The sequence below is a fragment of the Vulpes lagopus genome, chromosome 12 (assembly GCF_018345385.1).
Source record: "Vulpes lagopus strain Blue_001 chromosome 12, ASM1834538v1, whole genome shotgun sequence".
In the NCBI taxonomy this organism is placed as follows: Eukaryota; Metazoa; Chordata; class Mammalia; order Carnivora; family Canidae; genus Vulpes; species Vulpes lagopus.
The window spans coordinates 6,578,770-6,598,777 of NC_054835.1; the positions used below are offsets into that span (position 1 = coordinate 6,578,770).

General features: G+C 41.0%; 1 protein-coding gene across 4 annotated transcripts in view; it reads left to right on the top strand.

Annotated features, from left to right (window-relative positions):
* The window catches only part of NUP188 (nucleoporin 188), a 54,844-nt gene that overhangs the window by 20,401 nt on the left and 14,435 nt on the right, over positions 1–20,008 (top strand). For all 4 annotated transcript variants that reach the window (XR_005983152.1, XR_005983151.1, XM_041725782.1 and 1 more), the window contains 17 exons: positions 4,229–4,440; positions 6,397–6,511; positions 7,160–7,360; positions 8,285–8,374; positions 11,064–11,129; positions 12,105–12,224; positions 12,699–12,825; positions 13,867–14,019; positions 14,203–14,329; positions 14,541–14,628; positions 14,730–14,806; positions 15,347–15,461; positions 16,594–16,714; positions 16,842–16,908; positions 18,129–18,251; positions 18,575–18,714; positions 19,556–19,662. Coding sequence is in view for 2 of the 4 variants with exons in the window: in XM_041725782.1 (XP_041581716.1) it covers positions 4,229–4,440; positions 6,397–6,511; positions 7,160–7,360; positions 8,285–8,374; positions 11,064–11,129; positions 12,105–12,224; positions 12,699–12,825; positions 13,867–14,019; positions 14,203–14,329; positions 14,541–14,628; positions 14,730–14,806; positions 15,347–15,461; positions 16,594–16,714; positions 16,842–16,908; positions 18,129–18,251; positions 18,575–18,714; positions 19,556–19,662 (2,049 nt within the window). In the remaining 2 variants the exon portion in view is untranslated. The remainder of the gene's footprint in view (positions 1–4,228; positions 4,441–6,396; positions 6,512–7,159; positions 7,361–8,284; positions 8,375–11,063; positions 11,130–12,104; positions 12,225–12,698; positions 12,826–13,866; positions 14,020–14,202; positions 14,330–14,540; positions 14,629–14,729; positions 14,807–15,346; positions 15,462–16,593; positions 16,715–16,841; positions 16,909–18,128; positions 18,252–18,574; positions 18,715–19,555; positions 19,663–20,008) is intronic.

The following is a 20,008-nucleotide window of genomic DNA, read 5'->3' on the forward strand; positions in this document are numbered from 1 at the left end:
GCCTGATCCCATGACCCTGAGATCATGACCTGAGCTGAAATCAACGGAGTTGGATGTTCATCCGACTGAGACACCTACGTGCTCCACTAAGTGGGTTTCTTCTGATAGGATTTTCTAATATACTTGATCGTGTTGTCTGTAAATGACAATTTAACTTCTTTTCAAATCTGTATGCCTTTTATTTTTCTCTTGCCTTATTAGCTGATTAGGGCCTCCAGTAGAGTGATGAATACAAGTTATAGGAGAGCCGACATTCTTACCTTGTTCATGATCTTGGGTAGAAAGCATTCAGTCATTTACCATTGAATGTGTTGTTGTAAATTATTTTTGTAGTGTTCATTATCAAAATGAACAAATTACCTTTTACGTTTGTTGAGGGTTTTATTTTTTATTATAAATGACTGTTAAATCCTGTCCATTTGTTTTGCATTTATTGAAGTGACCTTATGGCTTTTCTCTTTTGCTCTATTGTGAATTACATGGAGTTTTTGGATGTCAGATCAATCTTGAATTCCTGGCATAAACTCTTCTTAGTTATGATATATTTTGCTCTTTATATATTGTTGGATTTGTCTTGCTAAAATTTTGTTAGTCTCTGTTCATGAGGGATATTAAGCTGTAGTTTTTTTGTGACGTCTTTGTCTGGTTTTGGTATTAGTGTAATATTGGCTTCATAAAATAAGTTATGATATAAAACTTTCAGAAAAGAAAGTTCATAAGTTATGATATAAAACTTTCAGAAAAGAAAGAACTTTTCAGAAAAGAAAAAATTTCCTTTTTCCTCTATTTTCTGAAAGAATTTTTGTAGTGCTGGTATTATTTCTTCCTTAAATGTATGACAATTTACCAGTGAAACCATCTCAGCCTACAGCTTTCTTTATGGGCAAGTTTTTAATTAATTAGTCAAACAATCAGTTAATATTTATTTATGTAAGTAATCTCTACACCCAATATGGGGCTCGAACTCATGACTCTGAGATCAAGAGTTGCATGCTCTTCTGATTGAACTAGCCAGGCACTCTCAAGTTTTTAATTTGGAATTCAGTTTTCTGTAATTGATTAGAGAGCTGTTCACGTTTGCTATTTCTTTTTGGGTCAGTTTTGGTAATTTTCTGTGTTTCAAGGGATGTATTGTTATCATCTAAGTAGCCAGACTTATTTGTATAAAGCTGATAATATTTTCTTGTTATGCTTTTACTCTTTGGAGGATCTGTGATGATGTCTTATTATTTCTGATAATGGTAGTTTTGTCTTCATATTTCTCTATTGCTTGTCCATTTTATATTATGCTGGTTTCTGCTCTTTAGTATTTCTTTCTGTTTATTTATTTTGGATTTAATTTGCTCTTTTTCTAATTTTTTAAGTTAGAAACTTAGGTATCTAACAGATTTTAGAACATTCTTATTAAATAACCAGAGATGTTGTTGTCAGTATTGCTTTTAGCTATATCCTAAAAAATCTTGATATGCTGTATTTTTACTGTCATTCATTCAAAATAGTTTCTAATTCCCCTTGTGATATTCTTTGACCCTTTCATTATTAATGTGAGTGTGTTGTTTAATTTCCAAACAATGGATAACCTGCTGGTTTTTAATTTGACTCCATTATCATTAAAGAACATACACTCAGGCAGCCCGGGTGGCTCAGTGGTTTAGCGCTGCCTTCAGCCCAGGGCGTGATCCTGGAGACCCGGGATCAAGTCCCACATCGGGCTCCCTGTGTGGAGCCTGTTTCTCCCTCTGCCTGTGTCTCTGCCTCTCTCTCTGTCTCTCTCATGAATAAATGAATAAAATCTCAAAAAAAAAAAAAAAAAAAGAACATACTCTGTATCATTTAAATCTTTTAAAATTTACTATCCCATGGGTTATGGCCCATTATATTATCTATCTTGGTGGATCTACCCTGTACATGTGAAAAGAATGTGTATTTGGAAGTAGTTGAGTGTCTGGTGAGAAATACTAGTCAGGTTGAGATATCTGGATCTGTGGTTTTGCCAATTTTTTTGTATATTTGTTAATCATACTTTTTTAAAATTTATTTTTAATTTTTTGGAATGTAGGTGACACAGGTGTACAGCATAGTGATTTACCATTTTTTTATGTTGTGCTGTGGTCACCACAAATGTAGCTACCATCTGTCACCAAACAATGTTATTATAGTGCCATTGACTATATTTCTATTCTGTGCCTTTTATTCTCATGACTTACTCATTCCACAACTGGAAGCCTGTGTCTCCCACTCCTTTTCACCCATTTTGCCTGTCTTCCACCCACTTTCCTTCTGGCAACCATCAGTTTGTTCTCTGTATTTATAGGCCTGGTTCTGTTTTTTGTTTATTTCTTCACTTGTTTTTTTTTTTTTTTTTTTTTGATGCCAGATATGAATATAGTCATATGGTATTTGTCTTTCTCAGTCTAATTCACTTCACTTAGCATACATAATACCTTCTAGGTCCATCCATGTTATTGCAAATGGCAACATCTCATTCTTTTTGTGGCTGTGTTAGTATTCCAGTGCACCAGTGCACCTACCATATCTTCTTTATTTGTTTATTATTGGACACGTAGGTTGCTTCCCTGTCTTTGCTATTGTAAGTAATGCTTCAGTAAACATAGGGGTACATCTTCCGTTTGTTTGTTCTTTTTAAAGATTTTATTTATTTATCTATTTGAAAGAGAGAGAGAGCATGTGCATGTGTGAGCAGGGGGAAAGGCAGAGGCAAAGGGAGAAAGAGAGAGGGAGAAGCAGACTCCCTGCTGAGGTTTGCTCCTGGGACTCTAGGATCATGACCTGAGCTGAACACAGACACTTAACCAACTGAGCCACCCAGGCACCCCTGCTTATATCTTTTTGAATTAGTGTTTTCATTTTGGGGGGGTAAATACTCAGTAGTGAAATTATTGGATCATATGGCATTTCTGTTTTTTAATTGTGCTGTTTTGTTTGTTTGTTTGTTTGTTTGTTTTTAGGGAGAGTACGAGTGAGGCAGGGAGGGGCAGAGGGAGAGGAAGTGAGAGTCCCAAGCAGACTCCACTCTCAGCACAGAGCCTGACACAGGGCTCGATCTCACGACCCTGAGATCATGACCTGAGCTGAAAGCAAGAGTCAGATGCCTAACTGAGGTGTCCCACCTCAGTCAGAGCCACCCAGGTGTCCCTCTGTTTTTTAATTGTTTGAGGAACCTCCATACTGTTTTCCATAGTGGCTGCACCAGTTTAGAATCCTGAACAGTGCACAAGAGTTCATTTTTCTCTACATCTTTACCAACACTTGTTTGTACAAACAAGGGAGTTGTTTAAATTATAGCAAAATATATGAATAAAAATACGGCATTTCCATGCAGTGGAGTACTACATTATATTAAAAATAACGAGGGGACTGGTGAAAAGGAAATTCTTATTGTACGTTGAACAGAAATGATTTGTAAGATACGTTGTTACTTGAGAAAAGTAAAGTACAGAATAATTTGTATAGTATATTTGGTTTAGAGATGGATGAGTGAATGGATGGATGGGTAGGCAGGTAGGTAGATAGATAGACCTTAGAATAAATGAATGAAGGAATAAATGAGTGTATATAGTATATTACTGGAAGGAGAAACACAAACCTTTAATGGTGGTTGCCCTGGGGACAGGTTTGGATGACTGGGCAATGGGAATTGTAGGGAGGGAGACTTTTTTTTGGTGTCTCTCCCAAATCCTTTTGCTTTATTTATTTATTTATTTATTTATTTTTAAGATTTTATTTATTTATTCATAGAGACAGAGAGAGAGGGAGGCAGAGACACAGGCAGAGGGAGAAGTAGGCATCATACAGAGAGCCCGATGTGGGACTCAATCCAGGGTCTCCAAGATCACGCCCTGGGCTGTAGGCCCACTAAACCGCTGCGTCACCAGGGCTGCCTTGCTTTAAGCTTTTTAACAGATTTCTTAATATATGGCAAAGAGGGAGACATTTTTTTACTCTCTTTTTAAACATGTATTGTCTAATAAAAAGTAACTTAAAATTTTTTAATGCTTTTTTCTTTTTTCTTTAAATTCAATTAACATATAATGTATTATTGGTTTCAGAGGTAGAGTTCAGTGATTAATCAGTCTTATATCGAGTGCTTATTATATCACATGCCCTCCTTAATGCCCATCACCCAGTTACCCCATCCCCCTACCCCCTTAAATATGTTTTAAAATCTGACTTTAATTCTCTGATTTTTTCTTCATGGATTGTGCAGACTGAGCGCCAGGTGTCTCGCTGGTTTGTTCAATGCCTTCGGGAACAGTCCATGCTGCTGGAAATTATTTTCCTTTATTATGCGTACTTTGAGATGGCACCTAGTGACCTGTTGGCATTAACCAAGATGTTTAAAGAGCAAGGATTTGGTAGTAGGCAGACCAACAGGCACCTGGTGGATGAAACCATGGATCCTTTTGTGGATCGAATTGGGTAAGTCTGAATGCGTTGAGACTACAAAACTTGTACAATGTTTAGAGCACTGATACAGTGATCCTGTGAATGGGTGAGGGGCCGTCTAGATGTACTTTTCACTTAGTGGTAGGGAAACAGATAAGTGTACTACCATGTTCCAAGTCCTACGGGGGAGTAAAGACTCAGATTGAGAGGGACATGTTTTCTCAAAATAAGTATTGCATTCTAGTATTTTATTGTCTTTTTTTTTTTTTTTTTTAAGATTTATTTATTCATGAGAGACAGAGGCGGGGGGGCAGAGACACAGGCAGAGGGAGAAGCAGGCTCCATGCTGGGAGCCTGACGTGGAACTCGATCCCGGGTCTCCAGGATCAGGTCCTGGGCTGAAGGCAGCACTAAAGCGCTGAGCCATCCAGGCTGCCCTAGTATTTTATTATCTTCATATAAAAGGTTCACCCATTTAACAAAAAATGTGGTGAATATCAGTGGTAAGCCAGTGCAAATGGTAAGAAGACAATGACAAGGTGAATGTGTCCCCTGCCCTCTTTGAGGTCATCGTCTGTGGACTTTGAATTTTATGGCAATGGATAGATCTATATCTTTTTTTCAGATATACAAAAAGATATCATTCATGTTTTTTTTAATTAATTTATTTATTCATGAGAGACACAGAGAGAGAGGAGAGGGAGAGGCAGAGACACAGGCAGAGGGAGAAGCAGGCTCCATGCAGGAAGCCCGACGTGGGACTTGATCCCGGGTCTCCAGGATCACACCCTGGGCTGGCTAAACCGCTGAGCCACCCAAGCTGCCATGTTTATGTTTTTTGATATAAATAATAGTTTCTTTACAACTTAATTTTTCAGGGCAGCCCCGGTGGCGCAGCGGTTTAGTGCCGCCTGCAGCTCAGGGTGTGATCCTGGCGACCCGGGATAAAGTCCCACATCGGGCTTCCTGCATGGAGCCTGCTTCTCCCTCTGCCTATGTCTCTGCCTTTCCCTCTCTTCTTTGTCTCTGTGTCTCTCATGAATAAATAAATAAAATCTTTAAAAAAATAAAAAAATAAATAAACAACTTAATTTTTCACATAACTAGATGTCCTGGAACTCTTTTCACCTCAGGATGTTTTTTAGCTACTGTATGTTAGTACACTGTAGGAATATTTATTTAACAATTTCCCTAATGGCAGGTGGTTAGCTATTTTGGATATTTCAAACGGTGCTGTAAAGAACACTCTTTACAAGCCTCTCTGTGCATCTGGGTGAATATGACTCTAAAAGATCGAGAAATACAATTGTTGGGTTGAATGGTATGTACGTCTGTATTACAAAATATTGCCAAGTTGTCCTGTGCAAAAGGCTGTACCAATTTATGCTTCACTGACAGTGGGAGGAGAGAACCAGTTTCCCCACAGTCTTGCAAACCTGTTATTATCTATCATCCCCCTCAGTTTGATCTCTTTTGCTGCACTAATTTGCCTTTCCCTAGTTATCTCTGACATTGAGCATTTTCTTACCTGCTCTCTTGGTGTATCCTCTGGGGTGAACTGACTCTTTGCATCTGTGTCTGTGAGGAGGAACTCAGTTTTACAAAAAGGATGATGTTACAGTGGTTTGCATGGGTAGATCTACGTTTTGAGGCCAGTTTCCTCTCTGAACAGATACACACTTGAGTGATGAGACGGTTTACCTGGGTCACTTGTAATTGGTGGCTGTGGAAACTTCCAGTACTGGATCTGTGCTTTGGCAGGCACAAGCTCCCTTTTGATTGTCAAGTACTTAAATGTGGCTGGACAAACTGAAGTGTTCTGGAAGTGTAAAATACATGCAGGTTTAGGAAACTTAGTGTGAAAAAAAAAAAAGCAGAGAAAACCATTAGTAATTTTTTTGATAATAAAGTGTCTATAATGTTTCACCTTATTCTCCAACAAGGTTCAGAGTAACACACATGACACCATAATACCCTTTTTCTTTCCAGCTACTTCAGTGCCCTTATCCTGGTGGAAGGCATGGATATTGAATCCTTGCATAAGTGTGCTTTGGATGACCGAAGAGAACTGCACCAGTTTGCCCAGGATGGGCTTATTTGTCAGGTGAACTTGGAATAGTCTCCTTTCTCTTTTTACACAGTTTATAATCAGGAGAATGTTTTTAACCACTAAACTATACTACTACATAAAATTTTCCTAGTGGTGGAATTTGAAGTTCTACATTGTTAAGTTAATTGGAGCTGTAAGAAATCTCTGATTTCAGTTTTCTGCACATTGGTGGTAGTTGAGTCTGTGAGAATGAGTAGAGTCACTCAGAGAGGTGGCATCAGGACAAAAGAGGCCCAAGTATAGAACCTTGGGGCTTGTCTTTGTTTCTGGACCTTGTGCAAGAAGAGCAAAGGGGAAGCACATTGAGGTGGGATGATGGTTAGACAGAAAGTGGGGAAAGACCAGAGAAAGTTCAAGAAGACTCAGGAAACTTTCTAAAGAAAATCCCATTTGAATATGTATTCTATAATGTTACGTTAAAATGACTTAAAATTAGGAGAAAAAGATTGTGCAGATAGGGAAAAGTAATGGAGGGGTTTATTATTAGTGAGGTGGCTGGGGGTTGGGATAGAGTAATTTCCCAGAATAGGACAAGGGGCCACTGTGGACAAATGGAAGACATACTAAATGTGATGTAGGGTCCTGTGGAGGGCTCTGACCCTTTCTCTTTTCAGTGATGCAGATTTTTTTTCTTTTCATCAGGATATGGACCGTTTGATGTTGACCTTTGGGGACATTCCACATCATGCCCCAGTGCTTTTGGCCTGGGCTCTTCTCCGTCACACCCTGCATCCAGAAGAGACAAGCAGTGTTGTCCGGAAGATAGGTGGCACAGCCATCCAGCTGAATGTCTTTCAGTACCTGACCCGACTGCTCCGCTCACTGGCCAGTGGGGGAAATGATGTGAGACTCGGGCTATTGGTGTTTGAGCAAAAGTATACCAGAGAGCGGGGCAGAAGCTTGTTAATGAATCATGATGGTAGTAATAATATTGTGTAATAGTAATGTGGAAAATGATGACTATGTTGTTTCTAACTTTGTAGAGCATTTAGTAGGACTAGACACTGTTATCAGCACCCTCTGCACATTCTCTTATTTCATTCTTCCTTTATTTTCATCATTTTTTTGCACTAGCAATTTTCATCCTATTTTACATATTTGGAAATTGAGACTCATGAAGATGTAATTTGCCCACAGGAACAATAACTGCCACTTAGTGGTAGGTTAAATTTGAACCCATGGTGTCTGATTCTGCCAGTATAGTATACTATGCCAGTATGATAATCTGGAAGATAGCTTTGACCACATTGACTGGAGAAATCTTTTTTGGGAGCCTACTCATTAGTCCATAGCAGGATAAATTAGCCATTCTCTTGAGTCTTGTTGTATTGGGGCTTAATTTCAGAAGCACTGTTTAGTGAGCTTGTTTTGACCCACGAGCAGGAAATTTCAGCTGGCAGGCACCACTGGCTGGCACTGGTTGATTTATCTTGGTGACCATTCAGGCAGCTGCATCATTCGTATCAGCACATAGAGACTCTTATCTTTTCTCTAGACTGCATGTGGTTTTCTTCCCCACAAAAACTGATCATTTTGAGAATGGTTCCCTTTTGAATTTATTATTGGCTGTGTGGTGATCTTTATGGTTCCTGCATTTTCATTTTTCCCCTTGTCTTCCTGATTTTGGGTCTAAATTAGGACAATTACAAAGCCTTGGATTCCCTTCCCATTTGTTTAGAGAGACTATATTAAAGTGTAGGATTTTGCTGAATCTGGGGGAAGAGTTTCATTATTCAGAATTAGTCACTGACTCCTTTGCCATTACAGTGTACCACCAGCACTGCATGCATGTGTGTCTACGGACTCCTTTCTTTCGTTCTGACCTCACTGGAGCTGCACACACTGGGCAATCAGCAGGTCGGTATCTGGCTTTTGTGAGGCTGTCTACACTGCCTGGCTTTGCAGTCATATCCCTAAGATGTGGAACTGATATCACACACACTCACATATTTCAGGTGTTAATTTGTTTATTGCTGTTTCTTTTCATTTGTATTACACAAAAGATACAGATTAATGACAGAAAAATCAGAAAGTGCTGATAAAAAGAAAAAAGTGTAATCCCACCACATAGGATAATCTCTCTTGATATTTTGATATTAACATTTCCAAACATTTTCTGTGTGTATGTGTGTTTGTGGGTATATGTTAAAAATATAATAAATCTACTCTAAAAGTAGAATCACAGTGTATATACTGCTTTGTAATTTCATTTTGGGATAGTACAGCTGTCCTAAACATCTGTGGGTGCTAATAAATATTCTTCTGCAATGTTTTTAAAACATGAAACATTTTAGGGATGCCTGGGTGGCTCAGTGGTTGAGTGTCAGCCTTTGGCTCAGGGCATGATCTGGGAGCCCCAGATCGAGTCCCACATCGGGCTGCCTACATGGAGCCTGCTTCTCCCTCTCTCTGTCTCTGCCTCTCTAATGAAGAAAGAAAAGAAAAGAAAAGAAAAGAAAAGAAAAGAAAAGAAAAGAAAAGAAAAGAAAGAAAAAGAAGAGAGAGAGAGAGAAAGAAAGAAAGAAAGAGGGATCCCTGGGTGGCGCAGTGGTTTAGCGCCTGCCTTTGGCTCAGGGCGCGATCCTGGAACCCGTGATCGAATCCCACGTTGGGCTCCCGGTGCATGGAGCCTGCTTCTCCCTCTGCCTGTGTCTCTGCCTCTCTCTCTCTCTCTCTGTGTGACTATCATAAATAAATAAAAATTTAAAAAAAAAAAAGGTCATTTAAAAAAAAAAAAAGGAAGGAAGGGAAGGGAAGGGAAGGGAAAAGGAAAGGGAAAGGAAAGGAAAGGAAGAAAGAAAAGAAAGAAACATGTTAAATCTACATCAAAGAAGACAAAATTGTGTAACACTTAAATGGTCCTATCATCAGCGTCCAAAGTATCAACTGACAGCAGATCTTGCCCTTTCCCTCCATATTTTGAAGCAAATCTCTGACATCATTTAGTTTCATCTATGAATATTTGATGAACCAGAATAGGAGCTAGTAAAACTTTACAATCATATACCTTTACATCTAAACAAACAATATTTTCAAATATGTCAAGGTTTAAGTTTCTTTCTTTCTTTCTTTCTTTCTTTCTTTCTTTCTTTCTTTCTTTCTTTCTTTCTTTCTTTTTCTCTTTCTCTTTCTCTCTTTCTTTTTCTCTTTCTTTTTCCCTTTCTTTCTTTCTTTCTTTCCTTCGTTCGTTCGTTTTTTAAGATTTATTTATTCATGAGAGACAGAGAAAGGAGAGGCAGAGACATAGGCAGAGGGAGAAGCAGGCTCCACACAGGGAGCCCAATGTGGGACTTGATTCTGGGATTCCAGGATCACACCCTGGGCCAAAGGCAGGTGCTAAACCACTGAACCACCCAGGCTTCCCTATCTTTTCTCTTTTTATTGGTTGGAAGGTTGCTATAGAAAAGTTTGTTTCACAGTATATGCAAATATTAGATCATTATGTTGTACACCTAAAATTAATATTCTATATCAGTTTTACCTCAGCATCTGCTCTCATTAGCTATTAGCTATCTGATACTCTGGTATAAAGTACTATACATGCTTATTTTCCTATGTACCAATTTTTCCTACCATCCTACAAAGTTCTAACGTGGTTAGTGATGTTTTTAAATTTTTACATCCACTACAGTTACTATTCTTATGCTCAGGTCGCCCACCTTTGGCCAGTAAGAACTCTTTTTGATGAGCTTCTGAATTTGTCTGACACTACGTTCACGTACTTTGATAGCTCGATTGCTTTATGGTACGATACAATGTTGTAGGATTATCTTATGAGATTCTTGCCCCAGACCTGGAATCTGCCATTTCTCCAAGGAACCATGGTTCCCTGCAATGGAAAGTGCTGTTTGTGCAGTTCTTTTTTAATTAAGTCATTGTATTTGTTTTTAATGACTTGTTTTGGAAATTGAAAAAATTTGGTGAAGTTGGTAAAAATGAAGATTTCTTATCATTAGAAAAGAAATTGGTATTAACTGGAAGACTCCCATTCTAAATCTCTAGGGGCACAGAGTAAGCTTTCCATCCTTTGCCAAAATTCTGGTCACATTGGGACCTTATTGCATACCTGGAGGATTGATATTAACATATCTGGGCTATAAGAGTTCTGTACATAACTGGTACATTCCCAGTGTTCTGTGCTAGGTGCTGAGGATTAAAGAAACCTAAAAGTATTATTCTCGCCCCCTAGGAGAACAGTTTAGTGGACACTAGTAATACCTCCCATTTACATGGCATCTTAAAATTTATAGTCCGTTTCATACATTATCTCATTTAGTCCTTACAGTGATACTGTGAAGTGGATAATATTGTCACCATTTTATAAGGATTTTGAAGTTCTGAGAGGTTAACTTACCTAACACCATACAACAGATATAATATACACCCTAGACAGGATATAATCTTACTTTTCTAATCCCAGGGTTCTTTCTGACATAGTATGTGAAAGTATTGTTGGTGTTTTTATTTGAATAGAATACAATAAAAAAAAGATAAGACTTGGTCAACGAGGGCAAATAAGCTATTTTCTCCCTCCTCCCCTCAACAGGATGTAATAGACACAGCATGTGAAGTCCTGGCAGACCCTTCTCTTCCAGAACTATTCTGGGGAACAGTAAGTGTGTCCAAGGGAATTATGCTAAGATATTCTTTTAGGGAAAGAATTTATCAGGCATTTATTTTGCAATATGTCTGATATTAAGCAATTGGCTTTTCACATTAATCTTTATAAAAATCTGTAGAGTAGAATTACCATCATCATCGCCATTTTGCATATGAGGAAAGGTGATGCTCAGAGATGTGAAATGATTAGTCCAAGGTCACATGGCTAGACAAATAGCTAGGATCAGGAAGCAATTCTGGCTGATGTAAGACTGTAGCCTGTATTACTAACCAGCATGTTCTCTCCTATACATCAAGTCTTTGTTCACATGGACAGTCTCAAACACCAGTATTACTATAACTCTTGAACATGCTATTGGGGGATTGTAACTCTGAGTTGTCAGAGTATTGTAACTGGTTAGATAAGAATTTGGCTTTGGAGTGAACAGTTTCTAACCAGTACTTAGGCTTAGCATTGACAATAGCCCAAAGCCCAGGGTCCAGCTGATGAATAAATCTGTTCTCCTCTGTGCTGTGGCCTGATTGATATGCCTATGTGTCTTCCCCCCTTCTGGAATTACTATCCATTCTTACACCGTTCCTTGGGAGAAGATGGTATAAAGCAATATTTAGATTGAGGATCTGTTGCCCATGTGTGGTAGCTAAATGCTGACATGTTGTTGGATGGTTTTTATCTTATTGGCAACATGTCACGCAGAGTTGAACACCGTTGTCTTCCTAGAGGGAGGATGGCCAGGAAAAGGTCACTGGAGGCAGTGGTGTTGTCTTTTCAGGTCCTAACAAGATCTGCTGTTGATAGTCATTTTCAGTGAACATATGGAAGTCTTACTAAATTGTTAAGGGAGGAGAGATGTCTGTCTGAAGGAAAGGATTGATTTGAGGTTTTCTTACGATTGCTGGGCACTTCAGAGATGTGTTAATTTCATGAATAACATGAAGGTCAGTGATTTCTCTCCTTCCACCATAGGAGCCGACCTCTGGGCTTGGGATCATTCTGGACAGTGTATGTGGGATGTTCCCCCATCTCCTCTCCCCACTTCTGCAATTGCTACGAGCCCTCGTGTCAGGGAAGTCCACTGCCAAAAAGGTAGGTGGTTCAGTTAGATGCCTGAATGCAGAGTGTGGGAGATATTTTTTGGGGTGCCACTACCACAGCAAGAATTAGTCTGAAGTTGAATGAACAGTGCCAGAGATAGTGCCTCAGTTCTATAAAATAAGTACCTGTTGTAGATGCTGTGGGAGTAGGACAACATATAAAGTTCCTTACTATCTCATTGGCCGAGAATAACAGTAGACACGAGGGAATAACTAACAAAGCCACACAGTCGATGACATTTGAGTAGTGGAGACCCACTGTTCAGGTGGACTGTCTATAGTGAGGGGTCCGTGAGCTTAGTGTTTGAGAATGGTGAGGGCTTATAAGGAGTGTGGAGGCAGGTTTGTGAGAAGTTTGAGAGTCCGCACATACACGGTTTGGTTAAAGAGCAGAGAAGTGGACTTGAGACCCGTTGTGTGTCCCCCAGGTGAACATGTGGCTGGATTTTTTTCTGTGTGTTGACAGGTGTATAGTTTCTTGGATAAGATGTCTTTCTACAATGAACTTTATAAGCACAAGCCCCATGATGTGGTCTCCCACGAAGATGGAACACTCTGGCGGAGGCAAACGTCCAAACTCCTTTATCCTCTTGGTAAGATGGAGAGACCCTGGTTGAGTGGCTTTTCCTCAGCCTCTGTTTAGAATTCATATTTGCTGCTTTAACTTTTTCTTTTTTTTTGGCTTTAACTTTTTCGTGCAAGCTGCCTTTAGAGCAGTTCCTTCTCTCCACTATGCTTCTTGAGAACTTATTAGTGCATTTCTCCCTTTTTTACATTAGATTGTTTTATTTCAAAAATAATGTGTGTTTACTGTAATGAGAAACAGTGCAGATTTATGCTTTACAAAGTTCATTTGTTCAGACATGTCTATTGGATAGTCAGTGTTAAGAGCTGGTGTGTGTCCTTTTATATACTATGTACATTTTCGTAGATTCTGCAAGTTGCTTTTTTTATGTATGGATCTGACTCATTCTTTTTAGTAACTACAGAATTATTCTTAGTGTCCCAGAATTTTGTATCTTTTCCCTTTTTTTTTTTTTAATTTTTATTTATTTATGATAGTCACACAGAGAGAGAGAGAGGCAGAGACACAGGCAGAGGAAGAAGCAGGCTCCATGCACCGGGAGCCTGATGTGGGATTCGATCCTGGGTCTCCAGGATCGCGCCCTGGGCCAAAGGCAGGCGCCAAACCGCTGCGCCACCCAGGGATCCCTATCTTTTCCCTTTTAAAGGACATGTAGGCTGTGTCGGGTTTTTGCCACTACAAACAATGCTGCCTTGGGTACATGTCCCTTTATACACTGGTGATTTTGTTTTTAGTGCAGAGTCCTCAAAGTGAGGTTGTTGGGTAAAAGGATATATATAATAACAATTTTAAATAAGTGTCTACCAGCAGATGAAATTGATAAACAGAATGTGGTACATACATAGAGTGGGATATTACTCCAGCCTTGAGAAGAAAGGGAATTCTGACACAGGCTATACCTTGGGTAAAAAACAGTCTATCAGTGTTAGCTACTAGGAAGAGAGAGTGTACATCTCTGTGTCACTAAGTATTGGTGTCTGGTGTAGGAATCACTTTTTCCTGTTGTATCCCCAGGTATTTGACCCATTTTTCTTCCTCTCTCCTTTAGGGGGTCAGACCAACCTCCGCATACCTCAGGGCACTGTGGGCCAAGTGGTACTGGATGACAGGGCTTACCTGGTACGCTGGGAGTACTCGTACAGCAGCTGGACCCTCTTTACCTGTGAGATTGAAATGCTGCTGCATGTCGTTTCCACCGCAGGTGAGGTCTGCTCTGGGAAATGTGACTGTGGGGAGGAAAACTGGCCCTGCTTAGATTTGGAGGACAAACAGAATCTCAAGATAAAATTGAAAACCATCCAGACTAAGCTAAGTGTAATGTTTATCTGGGCCTCAGAGACTACTCAGTGATCTTAAAGGAAGTGTTTGCTTTCTTTGCCTACAGATGTAATCCAGCACTGCCAGCGGGTCAGACCCATCATTGATCTGGTCCATAAGGTCATCAGCACAGATCTGTCCATAGCAGACTGTCTCTTGCCCATCACGTCCCGCATCTACATGTTGCTGCAGCGGTAAGCATCTGGTCACACACCCACTGGCTTAATGTTCATGCTCTTTTCCCTCTGGGAAGGCCTGGGGTGATATAATCCCCAGCTGAGGGCCTTCCTGTTTTTCCATCCCTGCTGAGAGGAGGAACTTGGGCAGAGAGAACTGGAAGATATTTGTGGTGGGACAAGTTGTATTATTCATTTTACCAAGTATAGTGCACTGTTCTTTAACCAGGCTTACGACCGTGATCTCCCCACCAGTGGATGTCATTGCTTCTTGTGTCAACTGCTTGACTGTTTTGGCTGCCCGGAACCCAGCAAAGGTGAGAGACAACTAACTCTTCCTCATAGCCAAAAAATGTTGTTCTTGCTTGATGTATGCCTGAAGACATGTGGACACTGGGCTCTTATTTTCCCTTCTCAGGTCTGGACTGATCTTCGTCACACAGGCTTTTTACCTTTCGTGGCCCACCAGGTCTCCAACATGAGTCAGATGATTAGGTAAGCCACGTCTTAGGTTGGGTAGAGCATATGGGAGTACCAGGCACATTTCAGGTCCAGACTAGCTTCATTACTTTCAAAGAAGTTTCCCTGTGGATGTATTTGTCATCCAGTGGCAACCTGGATGTGCGTGGGAGTTAACTTTAAATTCAGGAGAATCCAGAGGTGTCTAGATCCAGACTTGGCTTCCCTTTCTGAGGCTGTAGTCACTCGTATCTTTCCTTGATTCATGGCTGCTAGAGCGTACTTGCTGGACAGCTACTGTTACACAGGCTCCTCCTATATCCTACTTTGTATTCTTTTCTCTTTTATGACAAGTATTTTTTTTATGTTTATGTTTTTGTTTATTTGATCTTTAAGCCTTTTGAGGTTTTTAATGCTCATCTGGGGTAGAAAATAGCCTAGATTTGATAAATTCTTGAGCACAGATTTTCTATTTGGGGCCCAAGCCATCTAGGTAGTAACAAGAATGCTCTGTGATAGTTTCTGGAAACCCTAAGATTGCTCCACCCTGATTCCTCTGCCTCTGTTCTTTCCCAGCGCTGAGGGGATGAATGCTGGAGGGTACGGAAGCCTCTTGATGAACAGTGAGCAGCCCCAGGGCGAGTACGGGGTCACTGTTGCCTTTCTGCGCTTAATCACCACTCTTGTCAAGGTTAGAGCCGGTCAGATGGAATCATCCAAATAGTTTCTCTCCAACTATAGTCCTCTTGTCTACAGGCGCAGCAATTGTCCTCAAGTTATGGCGTTAATGTTTTCTGTGTATTGAGAATTGACTGTATGCCTGATTTTTGGAGTACCTTATCTGTGTTAATTTATGTAATACTCGGAGGCAGGAGCTATGATTTGGTGAATATCAAGCTATTTTCATTGGTGCCCAGGGTAATATGTATGTTTTATATCATGGCCCAATGTGCACATACGTGTGTGTGGACCCCTGGAGCAGAGTTTCACAACTCAGCGCTGCTCTGACAACACAAAAGGTACTTTGTTATTTTCTAATAAGCTGATTTCACAATCCACTAATGGATCACAACTCAGTTTGAAAAACAGATTTTTGATTCCCATAGAATTAGGTTTACGTTTCAGGTTGACCACCTGCCTGCTGCATCAGCCTTAGATCAGTCCAGACCTGAGAAGGGAATATAAAATTTCTTAGAATCTCTGTAAAATAGGAGTAGTAAATGGTCTCTATTCCATGGAATTATGGAGAGGACCACACATGAAAAGCACTCAGCCTACATCTTGCCTACAAGGATCATTGAACGAGTGCTTACAAAGGTAGAAACCATCCTGTGTGGAGATAGGGATGAAGATCGGTATGTTCACACAGAAGTAAAGAATCCCCACTTTCAAGGTAAGGAAGCTGATGTTAACGAGTAACATTAGACAAAGAATTATGAGTATCAGAGCTCCTTTCTGGTATTCCAGTGGCAGGTATTCCAGTGGCAGGGTAGAGGTTAAGGGCGTGGCTAGCATTGTGACCCTGACATAATGTTCCTGACAGCCCCATGTCCTTCATGTTTATGGTACCTCCACTCTCCCCAGGTTTAACAGTCCCCTGTCCTCTTCATGTAGCTGCCTTTTGGAACATTGTAATATTGTCTTATTAGTCTTTTTTCCTATTTCAGAGAAACCCACAGCTTGGACCCCGTTGAACCAGAGTGTTCTGATGTTTGCCAGAGTTTGCCCCGATTTCCTGTGGACCTGTGGGTTTCAAGTTAAATCTCTGGTGGCTAAATGACTTCCTTAAATGGCATAAGTCCTCACATCATGGTTTCTTGTAGGGGCAGCTTGGCAGTACCCAGAGTCAAGGGCTGGTGCCTTGTGTCATGTTTGTGCTGAAAGAGATGCTTCCCGGCTATCACAAGTGGCGTTACAACTCCCATGGTGTGAGAGAACAGATTGGTAAGGAAGGGGTTCACAGGGAAAACCTGAGCAACTCCTGGCTCCCTGGAGATCTTGTCTTCCCCTTTCTTGGGATGAGGGTCATCACACAAGGCCACATCATTGCTGTGTCTTTTTTGGAATCCAGGTTGCCTGATCCTGGAGCTGATTCATGCGATCCTGAACCTGTGCCATGAGGCTGACCTACATGGCAGGTATGAGTGGGGTGATTGCTCGAGCAGGGTACACCTGGATGCTGCCACTCCCCAAAAGTATTAGGGTTTCTGCTGTGCAGAACCACCTCATTCTTCCAGAAAACTCAGCTTGCTTGAGCCCAGAGCTCAGTACAGTATTCTTGAGGTTCTGATTTGCTTTCCACTGGACTGTATCCTTTCTCCCTGTGGGTTGAAAAGAGAAATGAAATGGGAACGAGCCTGTCCCCAGTGAGATTGCGTGTGTGTACACACACAGAAATTGTTTTTAAGGTCTTTATAAAAGTTACACATGTTCATTGGGAACTAACCTGTGAAGTGCCCTTCTTCAACCTCTGCCTGCTGTTCCACCTGCTTGTGTGCTTGCTTGCTCACTCTCTGTCAAATGGATGAATAAAATCTTTTAAAAATAAAAACACGGGCAGCCCAGGTGGCTCAGAAGTTTAGCACCACCTTCAGCGCAGGGCGTGATCCTGGAGACCTGGGATTGAGTCCCACGTCAGGCTCCCTGCATGGAGCCTGCTTCTCCCTCTGCCTGTGTCTCTACCTCTACCTCTCTCTCTCTCTTTCTTTCTCTCTGTCTCTCATGAATAAATAAAATCTTAAAAATAAATAAAATCTTAAAAATAAATAAAATAACAAAAAAACCTGTTTCTCAGAGATGACTACAATTTAGTATATTTTATGCCAGGTGTTTTCCTCTGCTTGTACTGACTGCTCTAAAATTTCATTCCATACCATTTCACATAGATCTGTCTTGTTCTGAGCATTCAGTTGTGTGGGTTAATAATGATTCAGTTCAGTAAATCTATCCGTTAATTAATCGGACATTGAGAGAGCTTCTCAGGGTGGTTTCTAAGATCAGGTCATTTTTTTAAAAAGATTTTTATCCATTTATTTGAAAGAGAGAGATTAAGAGCACAAGTTGTGGAGAGGGGCAGAGGGATAAGGAGAAGCAGACTCCCCACTGAGCAGAGAGTCTGATGTGGGGCTCGATCCCAGGACCCCAAGATTATGCCCTGAGCCGGAGATAGATGTTAACTGACTGAATCTCTCAGGTGCCCCTAAGTCTACTTAAGGAAAGTGATCAGTGTGTTTATCTGTCACAAAGCTTATCTGTATGACTGATGTCCACTTGGTTTGGTTTGGACAGTGCCCTTCCCTTTCGGTAATAAACTTGGCGGCTCCCTGGTAACTGGGGACATGTCTGTCTTGCATCACAGCCCCAGTCTTCAGTCTCTCTGCATCTGCAGCCTGGCCTACACAGAGGCGGGACAGACAGTCATTAATATCATGGGCGTCGGTGTGGACACCATTGACATGGTGATGGCTGCTCAGCCCCGCAGGTAGGGCTACCTCTCCCTCTCCATTTATCTTTACTGTGCCTGCATGTTCTCAGAATTCTAGTGTAAATTAATGTGCGATAGCTTTTTAAAGACAGCCTTGTTTCCCCTAGGATGTAGCCTTTGTATACCCTAGTGGCTGCTGTGTAGACTGGCACACAGCAAAGGGAGTTGATTGCTCCACCTCTCTCCTAGTTTGGACTGGGGCCTATAACAGAAGCTGTTGAACTCTGGGATTATTGTTGGAATCTAATTCATGAGAGCACATATGTTGCGAATGAAGTCATGTTGTCTGAATCCACTTTGGTTTCCATTTGGCACCCTAGCGATGGGGCAGAGGGCCAGGGGCAGGGCCAGCTGCTGATCAAGACAGTGAAACTGGCATTCTCCGTCACCAACAATGTTATTCGGCTGAAACCGCCTTCTAATGTGGTGTCCCCCCTGGAGCAGGCTCTCACACAGCATGGTATGTATTGCGCTTCTGACCCACAGTGCTTCTGCCCACAAGGACATACTTCAGGCTGTGTTGTTAGAGGCTGGAAGCATATTCTGACTAATTCCTGGAGGGAATTTGGGAAAGATCACCAGCTCCCATCCTGGACTTAGAAACAAGAGGGGTGGAATATCCTCCACTTCTGCCTCCATTGATGACAGGATAATAGTTAAGAACCCATGTTCAAAGTCACACTGCCTTGCTTCAGATTTTGGCTCTAATCAGCCATGTTACCTTGGGCTCATTATTAAACAACTCTGCCTCAGGTTTCTGGTCTATAAAATGATGATAATAGATTGCAATGGAGCTAAGATTACTTCTTGTAAATCATGAAGAGAAGTTCGTGGTACCTGTTATATATTGACTGTTTTGCTCTTTGCCCTTACACTATTCATTTAATCCCTTCGGGACCCCGTTTTCCTCATTTTTAAGTAGGTGTTTGGGTAATGTCTGAGATCTACTTGTGTTATTTTGGGATTTTGATAATTTTTGCATTTCAGTGCAGGTCTTCAGTGTGGTGTCTTTTTCTAACCTGTTTGTTAAGAGACTACCTGTTTTTTTGTTTTGTTTTTTTTTCCAAAATGTCTCTCTTTCTGCTCTTAATGAATTGAATTCGGCTCTTTACCTCTAAATCCTGCTTATTCCCTTGGCTACTGAAAAGAGAGAATGGTATGGCCACCTGTATTTGCTCTGGCCCTCCAGGTACTTGAGGGCAGTAAACTCACTCAATGTGTGAGCCTTTGTGACTAAAGCCTCTCTTAGGAGCTTGACTTGGGTACACTTGATACCTATCCTGTTTCCTGTACTGCTTCAGGTGCCCATGGGAACAACCTCATTGCTGTTCTTGCCAAATACATCTACCACAAACATGATCCTGCTTTGCCACGTCTTGCCATCCAGCTGCTGAAACGTCTGGCCACGGTAGGTTCCCATTTAATCAGCCAAAGCCCCAGAAAACTGACTTTGCACTTTAGACTACTCCTGCCTTCTTTTAAGACGAACAGCTGACTTGGGCTTCTCTGACTTTTATTTATTTATTTTTAAGGATTTTATTTATTTATTCATGAGAGAGACAGAGAGAGAAGCACAGACACAGGCAGAGGGAGTAGCAGGCTCCATGCAGGGAGCCTGACATGGGACTTGATCCCGGGGCCCCAGGACTCCTAGGCTGAAGGTGGCACTAAACGGCTCAGCCACCCAGGCTGCCCTTCTCTGACTTTTAAAGATTTTGTTTGTTTGTTTATTTGAAAGAGAGTGTGCATGTGTG